Source organism: Paroedura picta, chromosome 1 (assembly GCF_049243985.1).
Source record: "Paroedura picta isolate Pp20150507F chromosome 1, Ppicta_v3.0, whole genome shotgun sequence".
Taxonomy (NCBI): Eukaryota; Metazoa; Chordata; class Lepidosauria; order Squamata; family Gekkonidae; genus Paroedura; species Paroedura picta.
The window spans coordinates 2,166,946-2,194,800 of NC_135369.1; the positions used below are offsets into that span (position 1 = coordinate 2,166,946).

At 52.8% G+C, this 27,855-nt stretch overlaps 2 protein-coding genes across 2 annotated transcripts; both read left to right on the forward strand.

The window, feature by feature from the left end:
• The first annotated feature begins 4,585 nt into the window (after window positions 1–4,585).
• On the forward strand, window positions 4,586–27,240 carry MRPS21 (mitochondrial ribosomal protein S21). The gene is made up of 3 exons (XM_077319098.1): window positions 4,586–4,736; window positions 7,661–7,796; window positions 26,958–27,240. The coding sequence occupies exons 2-3, from the start codon at window positions 7,714–7,716 to the stop codon at window positions 27,136–27,138; spliced, it is 264 nt and encodes an 87-aa protein (XP_077175213.1). The 5' UTR covers window positions 4,586–4,736; window positions 7,661–7,713; the 3' UTR covers window positions 27,139–27,240.
• On the forward strand, window positions 15,819–21,734 carry LOC143829104 (uncharacterized). The gene is made up of 2 exons (XM_077319459.1): window positions 15,819–18,524; window positions 21,638–21,734. Exon 1 carries the CDS (start codon window positions 16,723–16,725, stop codon window positions 18,481–18,483), a length of 1,761 nt encoding a protein of 586 aa, XP_077175574.1. The 5' UTR covers window positions 15,819–16,722; the 3' UTR covers window positions 18,484–18,524; window positions 21,638–21,734.
• Window positions 27,241–27,855: the final 615 nt, after the last annotated feature.

The following is a 27,855-nucleotide window of genomic DNA, read 5'->3' on the forward strand; positions in this document are numbered from 1 at the left end:
CCAGTGAGGGGGAGCTCCCCACCTCTTCAGGCACCCCCTTCCACAGCTGAACTGGACTCCTAGAATCCTAGAGTGGGAAGGGGCCATGCAGGCCATCTAGTCCCACCCCCTGCTCAGTGGAGGGTCAGCCTCCAGCATCCAGGAGAAGGATCTGTCCAGCCGCTGCTTGAAGACGGCCAGTGAGGGGGAGCTCCCCACCTCCTTAGGCAGCCCCTTCCACTGCTGAACTGGACTCCTAGAATCCCAGAGTGGGAAGGGGCCATGAGGCCATCTAGTCCCACCCCCTGCTCAGTGCAGGATCAGCCTGAAACATCCTGGAGAAGGATCTGTCCAGTTGATGCTTGAAGACGGCCAGTGAGGGGGAGCTCCCCACCTCCTCAGGCAGCCAATTCCATGGCTGAACTAGACTCCTAGAATCCTAGAGTGGGAAGGGGCCATGCAGGCCATCTAGTCCCACCCCCTGCTCAGTGCAGGATCAGCCTCAAGCATCCAGGAGAAGGATCTGTCCAGCCGCTGCCTGAAGACGGCCAGTGAGGGGGAACTCCTCACCTCCTTAGGCAGGCTGCTGAACTAGACTCAAAGAATCCTAGAGTGGGAAGGGGCCATGCAGGCCATCCAGTCCCACCCTCTGCTCAGTGCAGGGTCAGCCTCAAGCATCCAGGAGAAGGATCTGTCCAGCCGCTGCCTGAAGACGGCCAGTGAGGGGGAGCTCCCCACCTCCTCAGGCAGCCCCTTCCCCTGCTGAACTAGACTCCTAGAATCCCAGAGTGGGAAGGGGCCATGTAGGCCATCTAGTCCCACCCCCTGCTCAGTGCAGGATCAGCCTCCAGCATCCAGGAGAAGGATCTGTCCAGCCGCTGCCTGAAGACGGCCAGTGAGGGGGAGCTCCCCACCTCCTCAGGCAGCCCCTTCCCCTGCTGAACTAGACTCCTAGAATCCCAGAGTGGGAAGGGGCCATGCAGGCCATCTAGTCCCACCCCCTGCTCAGTGCAGGGTCAGCCTCAAGCATCCAGGAGAAGGATCTGTCCAGTTGATGCTTGAAGACGGCCAGTGAGGGGGAGCTCCCCACCTCCTCAGGCAGCCAATTCCATGGCTGAACTAGACTCCTAGAATCCTAGAGTGGGAAGGGGCCATGCAGGCCATCTAGTCCCACCCCCTGCTCAGTGCAGGATCAGCCTCAAGCATCCAGGAGAAGGATCTGTCCAGCCGCTGCCTGAAGACGGCCAGTGAGGGGGAACTCCTCACCTCCTTAGGCAGGCTGCTGAACTAGACTCAAAGAATCCTAGAGTGGGAAGGGGCCATGCAGGCCATCCAGTCCCACCCTCTGCTCAGTGCAGGGTCAGCCTCAAGCATCCAGGAGAAGGATCTGTCCAGCCGCTGCCTGAAGACGGCCAGTGAGGGGGAGCTCCCCACCTCCTCAGGCAGCCCCTTCCCCTGCTGAACTAGACTCCTAGAATCCTAGAGTGGGAAGGGGCCATGTAGGCCATCTAGTCCCACCCCCTGCTCAGTGCAGGATCAGCCTCCAGCATCCAGGAGAAGGATCTGTCCAGCCGCTGCCTGAAGACGGCCAGTGAGGGGGAGCTCCCCACCTCCTCAGGCAGCCCCTTCCCCTGCTGAACTAGACTCCTAGAATCCCAGAGTGGGAAGGGGCCATGCAGGCCATCTAGTCCCACCCCCTGCTCAGTGCAGGGTCAGCCTCAAGCATCCAGGAGAAGGATCTGTCCAGCCGCTGCCTGAAGACGGCCAGTGAGGGGGAGCTCCCCACCTCCTCAGGCAGCCCCTTCCACGGCTGAACTAGACTCCTAGAATCCTAGAGTGGGAAGGGGCCATGGAGGCCATCTAGTCCCACCCCCTGCTCAGTGCAGGATCAGCCTCCAGCATCCAGGAGAAGGATCGGTCCAGCCGCTGCTTGAAGACGGCCAGTGAGGGGGAGCTCCCCACCTCCTCAGGCAGCCCCTTCCCCTGCTGAACTAGAGTCCTAGAATCCTAGAGTGGGAAGGGGCCATGCAGGCCGTCTAGCCCACCCCCTGCTCAGTGCAGGATCAGCCTCCAGCATCCAGGAGAAGGATCGGTCCAGCCGCTGCTTGAAGACGGCCAGTGAGGGGGAGCTCCCCACCTCCTCAGGCAGCCCCTTCCCCTGCTGAACTAGAGTCCTAGAATCCTAGAGTGGGAAGGGGCCATGGAGGCCATCCAGTCCCACCCCCTGCTCAGTGCAGGATCAGCCTCCAGCATCCAGGAGAAGGATCGGTCCAGCCGCTGCTTGAAGACGGCCAGTGAGGGGGAGCTCCCCACCTCCTCAGGCAGCCCCTTCCCCTGCTGAACTAGAGTCCTAGAATCCTAGAGTGGGAAGGGGCCATGGAGGCCATCCAGTCCCACCCCCTGCTCAGTGCAGGATCAGCCTCCAGCATCCAGGAGAAGGATCGGTCCAGCCGCTGCTTGAAGACGGCCAGTGAGGGGGAGCTCCCCACCTCCTCAGGCAGCCCCTTCCCCTGCTGAACTAGAGTCCTAGAATCCTAGAGTGGGAAGGGGCCATGCAGGCCGTCTAGCCCACCCCCTGCTCAGTGCAGGATCAGCCTCAAGCATCCAGGAGAAGGATCTGTCCAGCCGCTGCTTGAAGACGGCCAGTGAGGGGGAGCTCCCCACCTCCTCAGGCAGCCCCTTCCCCTGCTGAACTAGAGTCCTAGAATCCTAGAGTGGGAAGGGGCCATGCAGGCCGTCTAGCCCACCCCCTGCTCAGTGCAGGATCAGCCTCCAGCATCCAGGAGAAGGATCGGTCCAGCCGCTGCTTGAAGACGGCCAGTGAGGGGGAGCTCCCCACCTCCTGAGGCAGCTCCTTCCCCTGCTGAACTAGACTCCTAGAATCCCAGAGTGGGAAGGGGCCATGCAGGCCATCTAGTCCCACCCCCTGCTCAGTGCAGGATCAGCCTCCAGCATCCAGGAGAAGGATCTGTCCAGCCGCTGCCTGAAGACGGCCAGTGAGGGGGAGCTCCCCACCTCCTCAGGCAGCCCCTTCCCCTGCTGAACTAGAGTCCTAGAATCCTAGAGTGGGAAGGTTCCCTATAAGTCACCTGGTCCAGTTTGAGCCTTCCAGGGCGTGATATATGAGACAGTTTGAAGAATTAGAGCAACTTTATATTTCAAATAACAACACTGGAGAAGAAACAAATTGATGGTGGCTTCTTTTTTTGTTCATACTTCGTTATTTGAAAGAATTACTATTTTCCTATAAGGGACTCTCACGTTGTGAACATTTAGCAGAACAACAAAATACAAATAAACATAAGGAGTATTCAGGTCAGCCAATTGGTCGGCGTTTTTTCTTCTTTTCTGGACTAGCCATCCGGCCAGCTGTCTTTTCACCATTTGAGACCATGGAGAGCAGAGCAGCTCAGGACGAGGCTGACCTTGATGGACCGAGGGGTGGATGCAGTTTGGATTCAGGGTAGCTTCGTGCGATCTCTGAGGCATTAGAAAGGGAGGGGTGGCTATGCATGTTCTCGTGGTGGTCTGCAGGTGTGGTGGTGCGGGATATTGGACAACCTCACTTTCCATGGCAATCTCCCCTCCAAAAACTGAAGATGCAGCTGTACCACAGGCTTATGGCCGAGGCCTACAGTAATGCCACCCACCTGGCTGGCCTCACCACTGGGAAAAGTAGGGGGAGGAGAGTCAGAAGATCAGCTGCTTGCTAAAGGACCCCTCCTCCCTGGAAATTTTACTTGGGGGTTGTTTTTGTAATAATACAAACTTATATGATTATCAAAAGAGCCTCTTGTGGCGCAGAGTGGTAAGGCAGCAGACATGCAGTCTGAAGCTTTGCCCATGAGGCTGGGAGTTCGATCCAAGCAGCCGGCTCAAGGTTGACTCAGCCTTCCCTCCTTCCGAGGTCGGTAAAATGAGTCCCCAGCTTGCTGGGGGGTAAACGGTCATGACTGGGGAAGGCACTGGCAAACCACCCCGTATTGAGTCTGCCAAGAAAACGCTAGAGGGTCAGACATGACTCGGTGCTTGCACAGGGGATACCTTTACCTTATATTATTATTATGAACAGGACCCATCCTGCATAACTTCCAAGATATGACAGAAATAAGTCCCATCCATTTCGGGACCAGCAAATAATACCATTTGTCCACTGAATATATGTGATTATCTGTGTGAGCCCACAGTAACTGGGGATGCCCCATTTTGTCCATCCGTGACGTTCACCTTCACCCCCTCTGAGAAAGGGAGCCTATAAATCATTAAGGGGCGAGCTTTTATTTATTTATTTATTATTTATTTAGATTTATTTATTTAGATGCTTTGGGGTGCATCTAGCATGCAAAAGCAAACGTCGCTGGTCTTAAAGGCGCCGCTGGACTCGTTCTTTTCCTGCATCTTCCCGAAACAGCCCAACTCTTTTGATCTTTGCATCTCTCTTATTATTCTGACGCTAGAGGTGGCTGCCTCATTCCGCCTTGCCTATCAAATAATGAAGAATGATCAGCAAAAATGGATTCATTTGGAGTCCGGGGGCGCCCAGAGGACTCAGAACGTGGCCAGCACCAATGAAGCCTTTTCTGCGGCGGGAACGAGGCCAGGCGTCGCCGGGGGAAAGTAGGCCCGGGCACGTCGCCATGGCGACCGGACTAGGCCGCGAGCCTAACTCCGAGCTGGGGGGGGGGAGACGGGGCAGAGCTTCCGCTTCCGGCGCTGCATTCGGACTGGCGTCGGCGCCACCGGCTCAGGAGAAGCGGGTGAGTGCTCATTGGCTGTAGGCCTCGCGCATCCCCGGCCTCGATTAGTGGCCGCTGCTGGGGGGGGGGTGCGGGGAGGTGCAGCCGTGCGGAGGCCGCTTTTCGCCGCCGCCCCTTCCCCGCCATGGAAACGGTGTAGAAAGTGGGTCCTCCCCGCGAAATGTTTAGGCTTTGCAATCTCCAGGTGGGCCCAGGAGATCTCCCGACGGGAGTAGTCAACCCGTGGTCCTCCAGAGGTCCATGGACTACAATTCCCATCATCCCCTGCCAGCGTTTGCTGGCAGGGGCTGATGGGAATTGTAGTCCAACCTGTGGTCCTCCAGAGGTCCATGGACTACAATTCCCATGAGCCCCTGCCAGCGAACGCTGGCAGGGTCTCATGGGAATTGTAGTCCATGGACCTCTGGAGGACCACAGGTTGACTACCCCTGCCCTAGAGAAAAGGGCCGCTTTGGAGGGTGGCCTCTATGGCCTTGTGCCACCCCAGAGGCCACCAGTCCCATGCGCCGTCCCCAAATCTCCCGGGATTTCCTAACTCAGGGTGGGCAGCAAACCCTCCTGAATTGTTGACCACCCCGTAGCCCCATCCACTTAAAAGGCCCACCACAACCCATTGGCTTTCCTGGGTATTGTTAAGGGTACATTGTGCACTGTGTACTGTGGTGTTCCATACAGCAGCCCTGTAAGGTAGGGCAGCCTGACGTCGGCTGGCAGCCTTGCCCTTCCAGTGTGTGAAGGATATGGCCTTGCAGTTTTGACCACCTCCATCTCCCCCCACCCACCCACCCATGAAGGGGGGGGGAATTGGGGGCAGCCCTCCAGGAATACTCTCTCTGGGTTAGAGTGCTGTAAGCTTTATAGGAGGGTGGAGTGCAGCTATATTGGCTGTGTTTTCAGGCACAGCAAAACTGGGCTGGAGAACCCCAGTTTGAAATGACTAGCTCTTGATTCCCTGGTCAAATTTCTGCCACAGCCTCGTCGATTTGAGCATGACTGTGACCCTTAGCAGCTGCCTTCTAAGGTTTGTCAGTCAGTGTTATCCCTGCTGACCCCCGCCCCCTTCCCCTCCCCCCCCCCCCACAGACAGCTGAAGGGCTGAAAGTAACATCCAAGGAGTCCTGCTGGGTCAGGCCAGGGAGGCCATCCAGTCCAGCCTCCTGCCTCACATGGTAGCCAACTGGTTCCTCTGCAGGGCCAAAAATAGGGCACAGAGGCCTTCATGCTAATATCAGAACAACCTCCTCCATGTTGGATCAGGCCAGTGGCCCCTCCAGTTCAACTCTCAGTGTCACAAAGTGGCCCAAACCCAGGAGCCATCAGGAAGTTCACCAGCAGGACCTGAACTCCAGAATCCCTCCCACTCTTGCCCCCCCCAAGCACCAAGGAAACAGCACATCCCTGCCCCAGACATAAGAATGTAAGAGAAGCCACGTTGGGTCAGGCCAGTTTAACTCTGTCACGCAGCGGCCTGTACTCAGGTGCCAACAAGAGGTCTACCAGCGGGGCTACTAGCGCCTTACTTGGCCCTGGAACACCTAGCCACAGTGATCCATGCGAAGGTCACCTCCAGGCTGGACTTCTGCAACCCTCTGTAGGCAGGACTGCCCTTAGCCTTGATCCGGAAACTGCAACTGGTCACAGGAACACTTTGGAGGGCCCGCACCCGGCCCGTGCTCCAACAGATGCAATGATTAGCAGTTGAATACCGGATTAAGCTTAAGGTCCTGGTAATCACCTTTAGGGCCATATGTGGTTTAAATCCAGCGTACCTCCGAGACCGCCTCTCTGCCCATGCAATGATATCTGGGCTGCTCCCAAGCCCAGCAGGGTCCCCTCAGGCACTGGATCGAAGCCTGTGCAGCAGCGGGTAGGTTATTCATCACAGCTATGGGTGGGTTTGAAGTGATTTTATAATTGTAATAGGTTGTATTGTGGAGATTACCTGCCACGAGCCACTGTGTGGGAGTGGCAGGCTAAAAACCGAATAAATAAATAAATGATCCCTCTCTGAGCTCTGTGCTTGACCAACACTTTCCCGCTAACTATCTCTGCCCCCAAAGAAGCATTTGGCTTCAACCAGAGCCAGGTCGTTCGCAGTCCTGGCCCCCACCTGGTGGAATGAGCTCGGCAGCAGAAGAGACCGGGCCCCTGTCGGAGCTACCACAGTTCTGCAGGGCCTGCAAACTGGAGCTCTTCCGCCAGACCTTTGGTTGAGGCCAGTGTCAAAAGCATTCGCTGGCAGGGGCTTCTGGGAATTGTAGTCCATGGACATCTGGAGGGCCGCAGTTTGACTACCCCTGGTCAAAACCATTGGGTTTCCAGAGCCCCCTCCCATCCAGATACGCTCACCTTACTGGGGTGTGGCGACAAAATGTTCTGCAACAAAATGTTCTGCGACAAAATGTTCAGCTGTTAGGCATGTCATGCTATGATGGCTGAAGCTGCCAGATTGTAATTGACACCGTTACCAAACTACATTGTGCTATCTTATGCAATTCATGCTCCTTGTAAACCGCCCTGAGCTGTAAGGGAGGGCGGTATATAAATCTAACAAATGAAAATAATAAAAATCTACACCTTGCAACCATGGCCTCCCGTGTGACCTGTACTGGTTCCCAGGCCATAGTGTGGTGCTAGCACTGAGAGTGACTCTTCTAGTTGCCCCTGAGAAGCCGTTATTCTTATGCTGCAGACATGCACTTCATAAGGATCTGCGGCAGCGGAATTGCTTCTAGGCCCCCCAAAGAGCTTTGGAGCACCCCCAGGTCACCCCTGGACTCGGGACTCCACCCTGCAAGATGACAGGGCTGTGGTGGGGTTTGTGAGTAGGAAACTGGGAACCAACTTCAGTCTTGTGTCGCTGGCCAGGATTTGTCACTTAACTCTTAATTCTGGAGAATTCCCTCTTGCTCTTTGGAATCCAGGTCGCCAGCGGAGGGGCTGTGCCTGGGCCAGAAACCAAACAAGCCCAGCCAACATGGCGCATCACCTGAAATTTATCGCTCGGACAGTGATGGTCCCTGATGGGAATGTGGACATGGCTTACCGAGTGCTCAACAGGTAAAGGTTTCTTTCGGATCTGCTCTGCACGACCAGGCAGATGTCTGGCTTTTGCTCCTTTGCTGGCCTTAACCAGCTTTCCACAGGGGCCACATGTCCTGACTGTCGGGGCAAAGAAAGGGGACGAACGGGGCATTTTCAATCCCTGTATGTTACTGAGGTCTCATTTGTCTCTAAGAGGAGAGGAAAGGGAAGGCGACTGTAAGCCGCTTTGAGCCTTCTTCGGATATGAAAAGCGGCATATAAGAACCAACTCTTCTTCTTCTAATTCGTTCATGGAGAGAGTTCCAGCATGTGGCCATTTAGGTCTCCTGGAGAATAATTAGATTCTAGAGAAGGGAGCTTTGACTCTTGAAAGCCCATCCAGGGGTTGCCAAACTGTGGCTCTCCAGATGGACTACAGTTCCCATGAGCCCCTGCCAGCACGCTCCTGGGGCTGATGGACATCTGGAGAGCTACAGTTGGGGCACCCCTCTCCCGTGAAAGATTTGTCAGTCTACAGGCCTCAACGCTAACTTTTCTAGTCCTGCCATTTTAGTCTTACTGCATTGTTTGTGGGTGGCCTGATACTGTCCCATAGTGCTATTTTTATATCTTGTCACTTGCCTTGCACTTTAGAGAGGAAGGTGGACTGTAAATAAAGCAACTACGTAAAATAAACGCTGTTCTTAGTTGGGGGCCCCAGTGGGGCACTGCTGATACTTTTCCTGGCCCCTGCCAAGCGTGTTCAAAGAGTGGGTGGGCCAGTGGGGGTCACGCTTAGCCTGGCTGCTGACTGGCTTGGCAGATGAAAAGAACACTGCTTTGGCTGCGGCTGCAACTGCAGTATTAGTTATGTGCTCCCTTGCTCCTCGTTGCCAGCATATTTTCAAAATTACGCCTGTCTCTCCCCCAGCTGTTTAGCAGTTGCACAGGCCAGCTTTCGTCAGAATCCCAGAGGTGTTCAAAAGCTCAAAGAAGCCGGGAGCTGCTGGTTGTGGGTCGTCCAGGCTGTGTGGCCGCTGTTGTCTGGTAGTTTTAGTCCTGGTCGTGCGGCCAGTAACTGTGGCTGGCATCTCGGCATGCCCCAGTGTGGAGTGTGTGTGTGTGTGCTGGGCATCTTATTTACTGCTTGGGGTGGGGTGGGGTGGGGAGTGCAACTCATCACATTCCTCTCTTATCTGGGAGTCTCCCGGATGGACTGGAAGTGCTTTTCCTGGGTCTGGGTGGAGTTCATTTGGGACGGCTGTTCTCCGCTTTCCTCATTTTGGAGGCTGTGTTTGCAGTGCTCCCTACTGGCAGAAGGAGGGAGAGAAGGATGATTTCCCTTTTAGGGCTGCCGCTAAGATGTTTGGTTTCTCCCCACTGTCTCAGTTTTTTGTGTATACAAAGTGGATGCGGTTGTGTTATGTTTGTGCCATGTCGGTGCTTTTGTTTCTTAGTGGGGATTCCACAATTCTAAAATGTTTGGTGTCATGGTTAGGAGTGCGGACTTCTAATCTGGCATGCCGGGTTCGATTCTGCACTCATAGAATCATAGAATCATAGAGTTGGAAGGGGCCATACAGGCCATCTAGTCCCACCCCCTGCTCAACGCAGGATTAGCCCTAAGCATCCTAAAGCATCCAAGAAAAGTGTGTATCCAACCTTTGCTTGAAGACTTCCAGTGAGGGGGCGCTCACCACCTCCTTAGGCAGCCTATTCCACTGCTGAACGACTCTGACTGAGAAAAACGTTTTCCTGATATCTAGCCTATATCGTTGTACTTGAAGTTTAAACCCATTACTGCGTGTCCTTTCCTCTGCAGCCAGCAGAAACAGCATCCTGCCCTCCTCCAAGTGACAACCTTTCAAATACTTAAAGAGGGCTATCATGTCCCCTCTCAACCTCCTTTTCTCCAGGCTGAACATTCCCAAGTCCCTCAACCTATCTTCATAGGGCTTGGTCCCTTGGCCCCAGATCATCTTCGTCGCTCTCCTCTGTACCCTTTCAATTTTATCTATGTCCTTCTTGAAGTGAGGCCTCCAGAACTGCACACAGTACTCCAGGTGTGGTCTGACCAGTGCCGTATACAATGGGACTATGACATCTTGTGATTTTGATGTGATGCCTCTGTTGATACAGCCCAAAATGGCATTTGCCTTTTTTACCGCTGCATCACACTGCCTGCTCATGTTTAGTTTACAATCCACAAGTACCCCAAGGTCTCGTTCACACACAGTGCTACCTAGAAGCGTATCCCCCATCCAGTAGGCATGCTTTTCATTTTTCTGACCCAGATGCAGAACTTTACACTTATCTTTATTAAATTGCATCTTGTTCTCATTTGCCCATTTTTCCATTGTGTTCAGATCTCGTTGAACTCTGTCTCTATCTTCCGGAGTATTTGCCAGTCCTCCCAATTTGGTGTCATCTGCAAACTTGATGAGTAGTCCCTCCACCCCCTCATCTAGATCATTAATAAATATGTTAAAAAGTACCGGGCCGAGCACCGAACCCTGAGGTACCCCGCTACTCACCTCTCTCCAGTCTGATGAAACACCATTGACAACAACTCTTTGAGTGCGGTTCTCTAACCAATTCCCTATCCACCTAACGATCTGAAAATCCAGATTGCAGTCCTTCAATTTATCCATCAGAACATCATGGGAAACCTTGTCAAAAGCTTTACTAAAATCCAAGTAAATGACATCAACCAAATTTCCCCGATCCAGCAAACCTGTTACTTGGTCAAAAAAGGAAACTAGGTTGGTCTGGCAGGACCTGTTGGAGACAAATCCATGCTGACTTCCTTGGATCACCAAATTGTCCTCCAGATGTTTGCAGATCGCTCCCTTTAATATCTGCTCCATTATCTTCCCCACAACAGAGGTCAGACTCACTGCTCTGTAGTTTCCCGGGTCATCCTTCCTCCCTTTTTTGAAGATTGGAATAACGTTTGCTCTTTTCCAGTCCTCCGGGACATCTCCAGTCCTTAAAGAGGTTCCGAAGATGATGGACAAGGGCTGTGCAAGTTCTCTGGAAAGTTCTTTGAGTACTCTCGGGTGCATTTCATCTGGACCAGGGGATTTGAACTCATCCAGTGCAGCTAAATGCCTCTCGACCACCTCTCTATCCATGTTAACCTGCCACCCAGACACTATCCTTTGGCTACAGCCATCTCTAGATGTGCCTAAACACTTTGACCTGTGGGAAAAAACAGATGTAAAATAGGCACTAAGCCTTTCTGCTTTCTCTGCATCTTTCGTTAGAGTTTGTCCATCCGCACCCAACAGTGGGCCTATTGCCTCCTTTACTTTACGTTTGCTCCTCACGTAACTGAAAAATCTTTTCTTGTTACAATGGGCTTCCCTGGCCAATCTTAGGTCACTCTCAGCTTTGGCCTTTCTGATGATTGATCTACAGTGCCTAGTAACCTGTAGGTACTCTTCTTTAGAGCTCTGTCCTTCCCTCCATTTCCTGAACATTTTCCTTTTCTTTCTTAGTTCCTCTTGAAGTTCTCTGTTCATCCAAATAGGCTTCTTAGAGCTCCTGCAGTGTTTTCGTCTTTCTGGGACAGTCATTGATTGAGCATGCAATAGCTCTTGTTTGAGTAGCGCCCACCCTTCACATGCTCCCTTCCCTTCCAGCATTCTCGTCCATGGTATGACACTCATCATGTCTCTGAGTTTATTAAAGTTTGCCCTACCAAAATCCAACATCCGCGTCTGGCTACAAGCTTCCTTGGCTCCCCATCTCAAAAGGAATTCTATGAGGACATGGTCACTTCCCCCTAGGGTCCCCACCTCCTTCATCTCATCCACCAACTCTTGCCTGTTGGTCAGTATTAAGTCCAGTATGGCTGAACCTCTTGTGGGTTCATCTACCATTTGATAAATGAAATTGTCAGCCAGGCAGGTCAGAAACTTGCATGACTGAGGACGCTTCGCAGAGTTTATTTCCCAGCATACATCTGGGAAATTGAAGTCACCCATGATGACAAGGTCCTGCCGTTTGGATATTTTCTCAAGCTGCTCACATCCACATCCTCTCGTTACTCCCCCACATGCAGCCAGCTGGTGACCTGGGCTCGCCACGGCACTGATAAAGCTGTTCTGACCAAGCAGGAATATCAGGGCTCTCTCAGCTTCACCTCCCTCACAGGGAGAGGAAAGGAAATGTAAGATACTCTGAGACCTCTTTAGGTAGAGAAAAGCGGCATCTTCTTCAGTAATCTCAGGGCTCTCTCAGCCTCACCCACCCCACAGGGTGTCTGTTGTGGGGAGAGGAGAGGGAAGGCGACTGTAAGCCGCTTTGGGTAGAGAAAAGCGGCATATAAGAACCAACTCTTCTTCTTGTTCAGTAATCTCAGGGCTCTCTCAGCCTCCCCTCCCTCACAGGGTGTCTGTTGTGGGGAGAGGAAAAGGAAGGCGAATGGGAGCCGCATTGAGCCTCCTTCGGGTAGAGAAAAGTGGCATCTAAGAACCAGCTCTTCTTCTTCTTCTATTTCATTGCTTGTTGAATGCCCCATCTTGTTGATCGTATTGACTCACTTTGTGCCATCTGCCCTAAATCCCTGTGAGAAAAGCAGCGTGAATCATGTGCCTAAGTTAAATAGAAGCTCCAAGGGAAGTCAGAGTTTTTTGTTACGGTCGTTCAGACCAAGTTCTACAGGCAAAATCATAAGCGACCTTAGCAGTGTGGCCACAAGGTGTAGGGCAGTGAAGACATGTCTCAAAAGCAACACTAAAACATAACACTCTCTTGCTTCAAGACATTTTGATGGCAGAGGCACAAAACTCGGCAAGGGGAATAGTCGCCTGAACGCTCTCATTTCTTCACAGCCTCTTTGCTCGGTCTGTATCTGATCATTTGGGGAACGTTTTAAGTAATGGATCAATGAGTTTGCCTCCAATACCCACCGAGGCAAAGAAAACAAAGATCATGGCATCCGGCCCTCTCAATTCCTGGCAAATAGAAGGGGAAGAAATGGAGATAGTGACAGATTTTATTTTCCTGGGCTCCAACAAGATCACTGCAGATGGGGACTGCAGCAAAGAAATTAAAAGACGCTTGCTCCTGGGGAGGAAAGCTATGGCAAATCTAGACAGCATCCTAAAAAGCAGAGACATCACCCTGCCAACAAAAGTGCGTTTAGTCAAGGCTATGGTCTTCCCAGTTGCAATGTATGGCTGCGAAAGTTGGACCATAAGGAAGGCCGAGCGTCAAAGAATTGAGGCTTTTGAACTCTGGTGCTGGAGAAGACTCTTGCGAGTCCCTTGGACTGCAAGGCGAACAAACCGGTCAGTCCTAGAGGAGATCAGCCCTGACTGCTCTTTAGAAGGCCAGATCCTGAAGATGAAACTCAAATATTTTGGCCACCTCATGAGAAGGAAGGACTCCCTGGAGAAGAGCCTAATGCTGGGAGAGATCGAGGGCAAAAGAAGAAGGGGACGACAGAGAATGAGGTGGCTGGATGGAGTCACTGAAGCAGTAGGTGCAAACTTAAAAGGACTCCGGGGAATGGTAGAGGACAGGAAGGCCTGGAGGATCATTGTCCATGGGGTCGCGATGGGTCGGAAGATTGTGCAGCAGAGAGGCGGAAGGGCCTGGCTCTCTCAGGGCAGTGGACCTCTCTTGCTCCCTGGCGGATCCTCCGCCTCCCTTGCTCTGCGGCGCACAGGGTGTCCTCGCCTCGTGGCCAGCTGGTTCACACTGGATGCTCGCAGGTGAGGGCGGGGCAGCTCTGTCACGAAAGGAGCCAGCTCTTGCCCTTGCTCCAACCTGCAGCGGCTTGCTTTTGGCACCTCCGGTCTGCGCCTGGCCCTCCCCTTGTGGCTGCGGCCAGCGTCTCCCCGGCTGGGCCTAAAAATAGCTCGAAGGGCAGGGCCTCTGTTCCCCTCCCCTGCATTCCCAGCACGTTCTTCTCTCGGACTGCCGGTCAGCAGCCAGCCAAACATGTGTCCTGCTCCCAGCCTGGCCCTGGGGACAGAGGAGGCGCACATGGGATTACATAACTCCCGACTGAGGGAGGCTGTGCCCTCCGATTGGCTGGGTGTGTGGGCGGAGGCCCTGTCAGGGCGCCTCCTGGTTGGGCACAGAGTCCTGGGGGCGGGGCCAGGAGTCCATTCAGGACTATTATTCACCTGCCTGTCCCACGCTGACACACAGGGCCCTTTGCCGGGCCATGTGAATTCAGGTCCCCTCACATTTGGAGCCGGCTGGGGGTGGGTGAAGCAAAGTAGCTGCACAAGACCCGTTGGCCTTCGCTCTCGGCTCCGGCGTGGAACTCCTCCTCCTCCTCCTCCTCAGAGGCAGCTGCAGGATGTGTGTGCCGGAGGCTGCAGGCTTGCCAAGACTGGCAGAGGAAGATTTCTTCCCCACGTCTGCGCCATGTTGGGGGTTCAGGATTGGGTCTCCCGGGGCCTTTCTGACACTCCAAGGGAGGCAGGGAGGCATTTTTGGCAGTAGCCGGGAGCAAGGTTGTGAGCTCCCTTCCTGCAGGTAACACAAATCCCATAGAATCCTAGAGTTGGAAGGGACCTCCTGGGTCATCTAGTCCAACCCGTTGCACTATGCAGGACACTCACAACCCTCTCGCTCACCCACTGTCACCTGCCACCCCCTTGAGCCTTTCCAGAATCAGCCTCTCCGTCAGATGGCTTTCCAGCCTCTGCTTAAAAATCTCCAAAGATGGAGAACCCACCATCTCCCAAGGAAGCCTGTTCCACTGAGAAACCGCTCTGACTGTCAGGAACTTCTTCTGGAGGTTTAGACGGAATTTCTTTTGAATTAATTCCATCCCATTGGTTCTGGTTTGTCCCTCCTGGGCAAGAGAGAACAATTCTGCTCCATCCTCCATATTAGCGATCCCCAACGCTAGGGCAGTGGTTGAGAGTAGAGGAGTAAACTACCCCCCACCACCACCGGGCCTCAGTAAAAGGCGTTGAGTGGTCCCCGGTGATAAAAAGGTTGGGGACCACTGCTCCATATGGCACCCTTTTAAATACTTGAAGATGGTTGTATGATCCCCTCTCATTTGTCTCCTTTCCAGGCCAAACAAACCAGGCTCCCTCAACTTGCCCTCATACGTCTTGGTCACCAAGTTTGGGAACAGGCAGTCTCCCCTCCCCAACCATGTATGGAAATGGCTTCTCAGACCTTCAGAGTGACCGTGCAGTTGGGCCCTCACCTTGGCATTTGAGAGGCTGTCGGGGAGTTTAGAGTATTCCCTTGTGTTGCACCAGTATCCGTAGGACAGTGCTGGTGGATGAAGGTTGGACCAGAACCAGGAGGTTGAAATTAGAGTTTTCAGCTAAACTGAAGAACTAAGGGGAGGAACATCTTCTGGGCATGAAATTGGGCTCACAGTGAGTGGGCAGGTAGTTGTGAGTCTCCTGCCTTGTGCAGAGGGTTGGACTAGATGGCCCTGGAGGTCCCTTCCAGCTCTAGGATTCTATGCACTTCCTGACCAGAGAGGTTCTACAGTGGAAGAGGCTTCCTCAAGAGGAGCTGGGCTCTTCCTTGGAGATTTGGCAGCAGAGGCTAGGTGGCCACTGGACAAGCATGCTGATTCTGTGAATTTAGGCAGATTAGCAGTGGGTGGGCAGAAGGAATTGTGTCAGAGCTTGGCTCTTGTGGCCCTTTCTTGCATGCCCAGGGAAATGCTACTTACCACTTTGGGGTTGGGAGGTGAATTTTCCCCAGGCAAGACTGGACAGGGATTCTGATTTTTTTGTGGGGTGGGCATCATCTGTGCATGGAATTGGGGTCACTTTGGGTGGGCAGGTAGTTGTGAATTTCCTGCATTGTGCAGGGGGTTGGACTGGATGACCCTGGAGGTCCCTTCTGACTCCAGGATTCTATGATTCTGAAGAGGATTTGGGCTTTGTGCTCTTCGCATGGGCTGCCCACAGGCCATTCTTACTGGCAGCATGCCATGCAAGGCAGCATTGAGGATCTCCCTGGATGGGTGAAGGTGTCGGCCAGGAGGGGCTGACATCCCAAGGAAACTTTCTTTTGGGGAATGTTGGGAGGTGGTTTTACCCCAGGGCCTGGAGTAACTCTCCAACTCGGGGGGAGAAAGAGACTTTGCTTCTTTTATGGTCTCCCTTTCTGACTGAGACTCAGAGCAGGTTCCTATAAACAATGCAGCAAGAACAAGATCATCCACACAGCCCACAACAGGAGAGAACAACACGTACAAACCACTGTGTAATGCAGACAATCAAGCCATGTTATTATGACTGGAGAACAATGCAGTAAAACATTATGTTGCAAATGATAAACAACAGCAAATCACACGCAAAATGTTTTGCCTGTTCCGTGCTTCCTCTGCTGTGGACGCCACGTTACGGAATGGCCTCTCAGAGGAGTTACGGAATGGCCTCTCAGAGGAATTGCGGAATGGCCTCTCAGAGGAGTTACGGAATGGCCTCTCAGAGGAATTGCGGAATGGCCTCTCAGAGGAGTTACGGAATGGCCTCTCAGAGGAATTGCGGAATGGCCTCTCAGAGGAGTTACGGAATGATGTCAGGATTGTAGAATCTCTGTCATAAATTAGCCTGAGTTCCTCCATGTCAGTTATACTGCTTAATTGAACCTGGCGCCTGCTAGCCCCGGCCTTGTAGTTTGTAGCAATAAAATAGAATAGTGATGTTATTCTAACCTTATCTTGTTATGGGCACACAGGGTTGTTGTCAATTCTCTCAAGGATGGGAGTTTGGAATCCTGTTGTTGTTTCACATATGTCTTTTCTCACTAACCCCCCTCCTTGGGAACTGTCAAGTTTTGGGCGGGAGAAATGTATTGATAAGCTGAGGCAAATCTGGCTTCGAGTCAGATTTGACTTTCAGTCCAATGCGTATAGTGCTAATCAATAAAACTATTTTCTTTTGAATAAGTTTTGTTGTGAGTTTCCTGTGCGTCTGACATCAAGTCAAATCTCACAACTCCTTTCACCTGCAAAATGCAGGGCGAGGGACATACTTTTTCTGAGCAGGGAGAGGGCCTGGATTGGGACCTCTCCCAGGGCGACGGCGCGAGTGCCGGCCCGCACAGCTCGGGCATGATGCGGGCAATCTCGGGGACAACCCCGGGGCCCGAGGAATTTTTGGAACGACACGTCACCCAGCGCAGGCGATTGTCTAAATACGACCGCCCTACTGGGGATGAGAGGTGGCCGGAGCACCTGGGACTGCCTAGCTACGCGCTGGAGCCTGTGGGTGAGACACAGGACTTGCAGTACAAGCTGGACAGGGTGACTAACTGGCTGCAGGATCTTTCGGGTCGGTTGGATCCGGAGGAGAAGCGCCGAACGCAACGCCTGCTGAAGGAAGTGCTTGGTGGTGGTGCGCACGATACCAGCCTGCGACGAGTGAGTGGTGGGCTTGCACTGCGGGAGCACGGCATGGCGGACACGCAAGCGGCAGCAGATGCTGAGGCGTTGGCCAGGGCCAGGGCGCAGCTGGAAATCGAGGCGGAGGCAGAGGCTCGAGCGAGAGCGCAACGAGAACAAGAAGGCGAGGGCGAGGAGCGAGAGGACGAAGGCGGCGCGGGCGGCGATGGAGCCGGAGGAGACGGCGCGGACGGAGGCGAGGACGCAGCGGCGGCGGCAGCAGCGGCGGCGGCGGCGGACGTTGCGGGAGCCGAGGCGGCGGCGGCAGCAGCGGCGCGCGAAGCGGCGCGAGCGGCAGCGCGAGCAGCGGAGGCAGCCCGGGCGGCGGAACGAGCCAGAGTGGCGGCGGGGAGAGGACGAGGCATCGGCCGCGGTGCAAGACCCCCAGCACCGGCCCCGGCACCGGCGGATTGGGGCCCGGGGCGCCTACCAGCCCACCTCCGGGGTGTGGAGATGCGGAGCACCTATAAATTCAAGGCTAAGTTTTCCGGAGACCCCTCCGATTTTCCTACGTTTCTGGTGCACCTCCAGGCCTACATGATGGAAATGGGGTTCACTTTCCAGGACGACGCTGAGAAAGTGCGTTTCGTGGGCCAAGCCCTAGAAGGCAAAGCAGCCAAGTGGTTTGTGGACTTGTACCGCTATCACCCCCAAGCCATTCGTGACTACAACCATTTCATGAGAGCCCTGCGCCAGATGTACGTGGAACCGTTCGAGCGAGAGACCGCGGAGAAGAAACTCAGGGCTCACCGGCAAGGGAAGTTGTCAGTGGTCGAGTACGCCAGGGAGTTTAAAGAGCTGGCTTCCTCGGTGCCGGACTGGACGGAGCCCCAACGCGTGCTGTCGTTTGTGGGGGGCCTCAATCCTACTCTGGCAGACAAATGCCTCCTCCTGGAAGACCCGCTTACAGTCGAAGGGTGGGTCCAATTGGCTGGGGAGATGGAAAATCGATTGGAGCGAGCTTCGATGGTGCAAGTCCTGGCAGGCAAAACCGTGGCGAAAACTTCCACCCCGGCGAAACCCAAGCCCCGAGCCAAGTTGGAGCCGTCTGAGCGCACCCGGCGCATGGAAAAAGGGCTGTGCTTGGGTTGTGGCCAAGCGGGGCACTTTCTCGCAAATTGCCCCACAAAAGCAACAGCGACCCCGAGGGCCGTGAGCAGCGCCCCACCGAAAGCCCAGCCCGCCAAGAAAACCACTCCCAAGAAAAGTGCCAAGTCTCTCCTGGTGCCAGTGGCTGCCGTGCCAGCAGTGGACGACTCGGAGGAGGGAAGCGGGCTGGAGGACGAGGATCAAGCCGAGGAGCAGTCGGGAAACGAGGACGGTCTGCTGTAAAGGCGCCCCGCCAGCAGGCCGCCAACAGGGGCAAACGCGTGGTGAGTGATTCCCCCTTACTACTCCTACCTGCCAAGCTCTCCAACCCCAAGTCGGGGAAAACAGTGGGAGTCCGGTGTATCGTGGACTCAGGGTGCACCCAATCCCTAGTGAGCCCGGCACTGGCCGAGACTTTGGGGGTGGGAAAGGTGCCGCTGAGGGAACCCTTGCCCATCACCCAATTGGATGGGAAATGTGCTCCCGGAGGGGAGGCCACGGCGAAAACGCGCCCAATGGACTTGGACATAAAAAAACATTGGGAGCAAATCCAGCCTTTGGTAGCCCCTCATTCTGCCTTCCCTTGTGTGTTAGGGTTGGATTGGCTGAAGGAACATGACCCCCTAGTGAAGTGGAAAGAAGGGACTGTGGACTTTACCTCTCCCGCCTGCGAGCAGCACGCTCGACCGCGGGATTCCCCACTGACGGGGGTTGTGGCCGCTTTGGGATCGGGGGGGGCAGCGCTCCCTCCTGAGTATCGAGACTTTGCTGATGTGTTCGCGGAGGTAGAGTGCAACCAACTGCCCCCCCACCGTAAAACTGACTGCGCCATTGAATTAAAGAAAGGGGAACCACTCCCCAAAGCCAAACTTTATTCCATGAGCCCCCGGGAAATGGCGGAGCTTAGGGAATTTTTGGATAAGAACTTGGCGAGGGGTTTTATTAGACCGGCCACATCTTCATTGGCGGCCCCGGTCCTTTTTGTAAAAAAGAAGGACGGTTCGCTACGTTTGTGTACTGACTACCGTGGGTTGAATGCGGTCTCCACCTGCAATGCCTACCCGCTCCCCCTGATAAAAGACTTGTTGGGCCACTTGGGGAAGGCACGAATTTTTACGAAATTGGATTTGAGGGAAGCCTATTACCGAGTTCGGATCAAGAAGGGGCACGAATATCTAACGGCTTTTAACACCCCCCTGGGGCAATTTGAGTACACCGTGATGCCGTTCGGCCTCGCCGGCGCTCCGGGCGTGTTCATGAATATGATTAATGAAATTATGCATGATTTATTGTACCAAGGGGTGTTGGTTTACATTGATGATATTCTTGTGTATTCTGAGAATGTTGAGAGTCATGCTGATCTGGTACGCGAAGTGCTCAACCGCTTGCGGAAGCACCAATTGTTTGCTAAACTGTCTAAATGTGAGTTCCACCGCGATGCGGTGGAGTTTCTGGGGTTCCGTGTCTCCCAAGCGGGGATTGAGATGGACCCTGGCAAGGTGCGTGACTTGCTGGCTTGGGAACCTCCCCGCACCAGGAGGCAACTGCAAAGCTTCCTAGGGTTCGCTAATTTTTACAGGACTTTCATCCCCAATTTTGCCAAAGTGGCGCTGCCCCTCACTGACTTGTTGAAAACCAAACAAGGGGGAAAAACGGCGAGCCGCCCGGGGACGCCCCTTCTGTGGACTCCCCCCTGTCAAAACGCATTCGACAAACTAAAGTTGTTGTTTACGTCCGAACCAGTACTGGCCCATGCTGACCCTTCTAAGCAATTTACTGTACAAGTAGACTCCTCGGACGTAGCGATGGGGGCAGTGATCCTCCAAGAGGGGGAGGACGGAAAGTTACACCCGCTGGCCTATCTGTCAAAGAAATTCTCGGGGGCAGAGCGAAATTGGGCAATTTGGGAAAAAGAGGCGGCTGCAGTAAAATTGGCCCTTTCCACCTGGAGGCATTGGCTAGAAGGATCCGCGATCCCATTTGTTGTCTGGACGGATCATAAAAACCTTCAGGCACTTAAGCAGCCCCGATCGCTTTCCGCCAAGCAAATGAGATGGGCAGAGTTTTTCGCCCGTTTCAACTTCTCCCTAAAGCATCTGCCGGGTAAAATGAACTTTTTGGCAGATGCATTATCACGCCTGCCCCAGTACAACAGCAAACGAGACCCATTGGTGGACACCGTTTTCACCCCCGCCCAACTAGGGATGGCCGCCGTGACGCGCAGCCACGTAAAGACTGATACGCCCATCCCAGGGGGCTGGGTCCAGAAGGAGATGTCACAAGATCCGGAGTTTGGCTCCCTCCGCCCTGATCTGACTGAGAAGGGGGGGCTCTTTTTTAAGGGCGAGAGACTCTTTGTTCCTGTTGCGGCCAGGGGAAAAGTTTTGAAACTTTGTCACGACGCAAAAACTGCTGGACACTTTGGTTTTGTGAAAACTCTGCACCTAGTCAGGAGACAATATTGGTGGCCGTCCCTGCGCAAAGATGTGGAGAAATATGTGCAGGGATGCCCTATTTGTATTGCCTCAAAACCGGTTGGAGGCAAGAAAAAGGGGCTATTGCAACCACAGCCCACCCCCTCTCGTCCATGGACAGATGTCACTATGGACTTTATTACGGACCTCCCTCCCAGCCATGGGAACACCGTTATATGGGTGGTAGTGGATGCTTTTTCCAAACAGGCTCACTTCATTCCCTGCACGGGAGTGCCTTCAGCACCAAAATTGGCTTCTCTTTTCATTGAACACGTGGTACGTCTGCACGGGATCCCGACACGTGTCCTGACGGATCGGGGCCCCCAGTTCGTTTCTAAGTTTTGGAGGGAACTCCTGAGACTTTTGGGGGTGGAGCAAGCCCTCACTTCGGGCTATCACCCTGAATCAAATGGCCAGACCGAAAGGGTAAACCAAATCCTGGAACAGTACTTACGTTGTTTCATCAATCACCAGCAGGACAATTGGGTCTCTTTATTACCGATGGCTGAATTTGCCTACAACAATGGGGTTCACGCCTCAACGGGGGTATCACCTTTCAAAGTAGTGTATGGGACTGATTTAGCAACAGCCCCCACCTGGGAGCTCAACTCCACTGAGGCTCCTGACATAAATAAATGGGCAACCACCATCAGTACAGGTTGGCCAGAAATTGTAGCTAGCCTCAAGGAGGCAAAACAAGCCTATAAAGCTCAAGCGGATAAGAAAAGGGTACCTGCACCTGACTGGAAAGTGGGAGACCTGGCCTATTTGTCTACTAAGAACCTGAGGTGCCAGCAGAAATCAAAGAAACTTGGCCCTAAATACGTGGGGCCATTTAAAGTGATAAAACTGATTAATACTGTGACTGTTGAGCTAGCTTTACCAAAGACTTATAGGAATGTGCATCCGGTTTTTCATTCCAGCCTGCTGCGGAGAGCTCCGGTCCCTGACGAGTGGCACCCTCCTCCAGACCAGCCTGTGCCAATTTTCATCGATAAAGACACCCACTATGAAGTCAACCAAATTTTAGACTCTCGTTTGCACAAGGGTCGCCTTCAATATCTGGTCGATTGGAAAGATTTCCCCTCGGGGGACAAAGAGTGGGTGGAGGCAGGGAATGTGAAGGCACCCCGCCTTCTCCGGGCTTTCCATCGAGCATTTCCTGATTGTCCTCGCCCGGTAGATGCCGGCTAGATGGAGGAGTGAAATTAGTTTTAATGCGGAGGGATGTCAGGATTGTAGAATCTCTGTCATAAATTAGCCTGAGTTCCTCCATGTCAGTTATACTGCTTAATTGAACCTGGCGCCTGCTAGCCCCGGCCTTGTAGTTTGTAGCAATAAAATAGAATAGTGATGTTATTCTAACCTTATCTTGTTATGGGCACACAGGGTTGTTGTCAATTCTCTCAAGGATGGGAGTTTGGAATCCTGTTGTTGTTTCACATATGTCTTTTCTCACTAACCCCCCTCCTTGGGAACTGTCAAGTTTTGGGCGGGAGAAATGTATTGATAAGCTGAGGCAAATCTGGCTTCGAGTCAGATTTGACTTTCAGTCCAATGCGTATAGTGCTAATCAATAAAACTATTTTCTTTTGAATAAGTTTTGTTGTGAGTTTCCTGTGCGTCTGACAAATGGCCTCTCAGAGGAGTTACGGAATGGCCTCTCAGAGGAGTTGCGGAATGGCCTCTCAGAGGAGGAGTTGCGGAATGGCCTCTCAGAGGAGGAGTTGCGGAATGGCCTCTCAGAGGAGTTACGGAATGGCCTCTCAGAGGAGTTGCGGAATGGCCTCTCAGAGGAGTTACGGAATGGCCTCTCAGAGGAGTTGCGGAATGGCCTCTCAGAGGAGTTACGGAATGGCCTCTCAGAGGAGTTACGGAATGGCCTCTCAGAGGAGGAGTTGCGGAATGGCCTCTCAGAGGAGTTGCGGAATGGCCTCTCAGAGGAGTTACGGAATGGCCTCTCAGAGGAGTTACGGAATGGCCTCTCAGAGGAGGAGTTGCGGAATGGCCTCTCAGAGGAGTTACGGAATGGCCTCTCAGAGGAGGAGTTGCGGAATGGCCTCTCAGAGGAGTTACGGAATGGCCTCTCAGAGGAGGAGTTGCGGAATGGCCTCTCAGAGGAGTTGCGGAATGGCCTCGAGGAGGAGTTACGGAATGGCCTCTCAGAGGAGTTGCGGAATGGCCTCTCAGAGGAGTTGCGGAATGGCCTCTCAGAGGAGTTGCGGAATGGCCTCTCAGAGGAATTGCGGAATGGCCTCTCAGAGGAGTTGCGGAATGGCCTCTCAGAGGAGTTGCGGAATGGCCTCTCCTGGCCTTCTGCAAACTATGAAGAAGAGAAGTTGGTTTTCATACCCCGCTTTTCACTGCTCGAAGGAGTCTCAAAGCAGCTTTCCCTTCCTCCCCCCACACAGACACCCTGGGAGGTAGGTGGGGCTGAGAGCTCTGAGAGAACTGTTTTGCAAGAACAGCTCTAAGAGAACTGTCACTGGGTTGAGGTCACCTGGCTGGCTGCCTGTGGAGGAGCAGGTAATCCAACTGGCTCGCCAGATAGAATCATGGAAGTGCCTGTAGAGGCCATCTAGACCAGCCCCCGGCACAATGCAGGATCGGCCTAAAGATTAAAAGCCACTGCTCTTAACCACAACACCAGATTGGCTTTTAACCACTACACCAAGCTGCCAAGCCGAACTATGCGAGAAGCTTTTTCTGCACACGTCAAAGGGTGTTCCGGACTGCTTGGAGAAATGACTTGGGACTGTGCTCTGTGCTGCTGCACCTAGCTTACTCACGGTCCGATCCTGTTGACATCGCTTCTGCATCGCTGCGGGAGTCGAGTTAAGACTTGTGCTGTGCTTCTGTTTCTTCTCCCTGGTTCCTGCCTTCTGAAATTGGAGTGCATTACTTATTGTTTAACGCCCCATTCTGTTGATCGTCCAGACCAAGAGGGGAGGGCACGACAAGTGGTGGAAAGAAATTACTATTTAGCTATCCTATGGCATGTGCAGTGCTGCCAGGAGATCTGAGGATTGTCTGGCAAGAGATGTTTGGAGGAGGTTTGCCTAAGGCTGCCTCCAGCTCATAGAATCCTGGAGTTGGAAGGGGCCTCCTGGGTCATCTAGTCCAACCCCCTGCACTGTGCAGGACACTCACAACCCTCTTGCTCATCCACTGTCACCTGCCACCCCCTTGAACCTTCACAGAATCAGCCTCCCTGTCAGATGGCTCTCCAGCCTCTGCTTTGTTGTTGTTGTTGTTAGGTGCAAAGTCGTGTCCGACCCATCGCGACCCCATGGACAATGATCCTCCAGGCCTTCCTGTCCTCTACCATTCCCCGGAGTCCATTTAAGTTTGCACCGACTGCTTCAGTGACTCCATCCATCCACCTCATTCTCTGTCATCCCCTTCTTCTTTTACCCTCAATCGCTCACAGCATTAGGCTCTTCTCCAGGGAGTCCTTCCTTCTCATGAGGTGGCCAAAGTATCTGGCCTTCTAAAGAGCAGGCAGGGCTGATCTCCTCTAGGACTGACCGGTTTGTTCGCCTTGCAGTCCAAGGGACTCGCAAGAGTCTTCTCCAGCACCAGAGTTCAAAAGCCTCAATTCTTTGACACTTGGCCTTCCTTATGGTCCAACTTTCGCAGCCATACATTGCAACTGGGAAGACCATAGCCTTGACTAGATGCACTTTAGTTGGCAGGGTGATGTCTCTGCTTTTTAGGATGCTGTCTAGATTTGCCATAGCTTTCCTCCCCAGGAGCAAGCGTCTTTTAATTTCTTTGCTGCAGTCCCCATCTGCAGTGATCTTGGAGCCCAGGAAAATAGAATCTGTCACTACCTCCATTTCTTCCCCATCTATTTGCCAGGAATTGAGAGGGCCGGATGCCATGATCTTTGTTTTCTTGATGTTGAGTTTCAAGCCAACTTTTGCACTCTCCTCCTTCACCCGCTTCAACAGGCTCTTTAGTTCCTCTTCACTTTCTGCCATTAGAGTAGTATCATCTGCATATCTGAGGTTGTTGATATTTCTCCCTACCATCTTGATCCCAATTTGTGACTCCTCTAATCCCGCCTTTCTCATGATGTGCTCTGCATACAAGTTAAATAGGCAAGGCGACAGTATACAGCCTTGCCGAACTCCTTTCTCAATTTTGAACCAATCAGTGATTCCATCCCCTGGTACTAACTGTTGCTTCTTGACTTGCATATAAGTTTCTCAAGAGACAAATAAGATGCTCTGGTATCCCCATCTCTTTAAGAACTTGCCACAATTTGTTGTGCTCCACACAATCAAAGGCTTTAGCATACTCAATGAAGCAGAAGTAAATGTTTTTCTGGAACTCCCTAGCTTTCTCCATGATCCAGCGTATGTTGGCAATTTGATCTCTAGTTCCTCTGCCTCTTCGAAATCCTGCCTGTACATCTGGAGGTTCTTGGTCCACATATTGCTGGAGCCTAGCTTGTAGGATTTTGAACATAACTTTGCTAGCATGAGAAATGAGTGCAGTGGTGCGGTAGTTTGAACATTCTTTGGCATTGCCCTTCTTTGGGATTGGAATGTAAACTGACCTTTTCCAATGCTGTGGCCACTGTTGAGTTTTCCAAATTTTCTGGCATATTGAGTGTAGCACTTTTTCTGCATTGTCTTTTAAGATTTTGAATAGTTCAACTGGACTGCTATCACCTCCACTAGCTTTATTGTTGCTCAGACTTCCTAAGGCCCATTTGATTTCACATTCCAGGATGTCTGGCTCCAGGTCAGGGACTACCCCATTGTGGTTATCAGGTAATCAGCCTCTTTTTAAAAATCTCCAAAGATTCATAACTCACCCCCTCCCAAGGAAGCCTGTTCCCGGATAAACCACTCATGACCCTTCGTGTTCCTTGGGGGAACTGCTGCCCATTTCCTTGGAGGTCTCCCTTCCAATTGTTGGGTCTGGCCCGACTTAGCTTCTGAGATCTGATGGGATCGGGCTGCCTGGGCTATCCAAGTCGGGATTATATGATTATTAAACACAGACATGAATCTTGTTTATAAAGTTGGAGGGGGAAAACACCATAATTTGTGCAGTGACAACAACCTCCAGTAGACATTAGCGACAATGATTGAATTCCAGATCAGGCTTAAGGTTTTGGTTGTCACCTTCAAGGCCACATGTGGTCTGGGCCCAGTGTACCTGAGGGATCACCTCTCTCCTTATGCCCCCCAAAGCGCCTTACGCTCTAGCAATTCTAACCTCCTGGTGGTCCCTGGCCCCAGGGAAGCCCGCTTGGCCTCAACCAGGGCCAGGGCTTTCTCCATCCTGGCGCCCACCTGGTGGAATGAGCTCCCCGAGGAGATCAGGGCCCTGATGGGACTTGCACAGGGCCTGCAAACGGGAGCTCCTCCATCAGGCATTTGGTTGAGGTCAACCTGAACCACCACGTCGCACGGGCCCTCCCCCTGAGCCTCCCTCCTATCGCACCCACCATAACTCCGCCCAACCCACTGCACTATCAGTAGGAGTTACTTTAATTTTCTATGGTTCCATGTTGCTTGTAGTTTGCTTGTTGCTTCACTTCATTCATTATTGTTAATCTAAGTCAGGGGTAGTCAAACTGCGGCCCTCCAGATGTCCATGGACCACAATTCCCAGAAGCCCCTGCCAGCGAATGCTGGCAGGGGCTTCTGGGAATTGTGGTCCATGGACATCTGGAGGGCCGCAGTTTGACTACCCCTGATCTAAGTTATCTGTATTGTTTCTGTCCTGTTTTAAGTGAACTGACCTGAGCCTTTGGGGAGGGGGGGAATACAAATGGATGGATGGATGGATGGATGGATGGATGGATGGATTTTATTTATTTATTTATTTATTTATTTATCATACTTCTATACCGCCCTCCCCGGAGGCTCAGGGCGGTTTACATTATAACAGAAAACAATACATAAAACAGTCTGTAGAACATGTATAACTGATAACTAATAATTGTAACCAATAACAACACAGTATAACAGTAAACAGTATAGTAATACAAACAGGTCCAGGGCTTATTGATGGGATTCTGAGGGGGGGGATGGATGGATGGATGGATGGATTTGTGTGAACTCCTTCCTGAACAGTGGCTCGGAATTCGTCATCCCTTCTGCTTTTTACATGCCCAGCTTGGGTGGGCGTCCCTGCACGCTGCCAAGTGAACTGTTATGGTTGTGAGGCAAGCCAAAATTGTTCTCCTCTGTGCCTTTTAAGCACGCTTGTTGTTCTCTGCAGAATCTTGACCATGGATGGGATCGTCGCCGAGGCCCAGCGACGCCGGTATTACGAGAAGCCATGCCGTAGGAGGCGGCGGGAAGCCTACGAAGCATGCCAGAAGATTTATAACACAGAAATGGCCCGGAAGATCAACTTCCTCATGCGGAAGAATCGCCTGGACCCTTGGCCCGGTTGCTAGCCCGGGAGTTGATCCAGCATGGAACCAAAACGTCCTCTTCACAGCTTTCTGAATACAGACATTGGCAGCTATAAATAAAACATAAAGCTTATTCAGAAATAAGTTAATGTATCGGTCTCCTGTGCTTGTGTGTTCCAGAGTCATGGGGCCATCCTGCTTGGACTGACATACTTCAGAATACATGTGGTAAACCCGGAGTCTGAATACTTCTCAGACAGAATGGGGGGGGGGGGGAGACAGGGGATTAAGGCATTTAGGAGGCAGGCTTCTTGATGCAAGAGTCAGCCTTGAAACAGTCTCCAGGCTTTGAGAAAGTGACACAATTGTGCAGAATACGGTTGGGAAGCAGAGCTGTGGACATGCCCACCTGGGGTCCCTCCCCATCCCCTCCAGAACCATCATTGGCCATTTTGGGAGGGGAAGCTTGCCCTTTCCTCTCCCCACAACAGTCGCCCAGTGAGGTAGGTGAGCCTGAGCGAGCTCTGAGAGAATTGCTGTGTGAGAACACTGTATGAGAGCATTCATACGTCGGTCCCCAAACCCCTCGCCATCTTTGTTGCCCTCCTCTGGACATGCTCCAGTTTGTCTACATCCTGTGTTCTGATTCTGTCTTCGGTTTTGTTTGCTGCCCCTCCCAGTTTAGTATCATCTGCAAATTAAATAAGTACCCCCTCTAATCCCTCATCCAAATAATTTATAAATATGTTGAACAACAGA

Coding starts and splice junctions, on each gene's coding strand:
- MRPS21 (XM_077319098.1), top strand. CDS start 7,714: ATGGCGCATCACCTGAAATTTATCGCTCGGACAGTGATGGTCCCTGAT. Junction 7,797..26,957: donor GCTTACCGAGTGCTCAACAG/GTAAAGGTTTCT, acceptor TGTTCTCTGCAG/AATCTTGACCATGGATGGGA.
- LOC143829104 (XM_077319459.1), top strand. CDS start 16,723: ATGCAGGGCGAGGGACATACTTTTTCTGAGCAGGGAGAGGGCCTGGAT.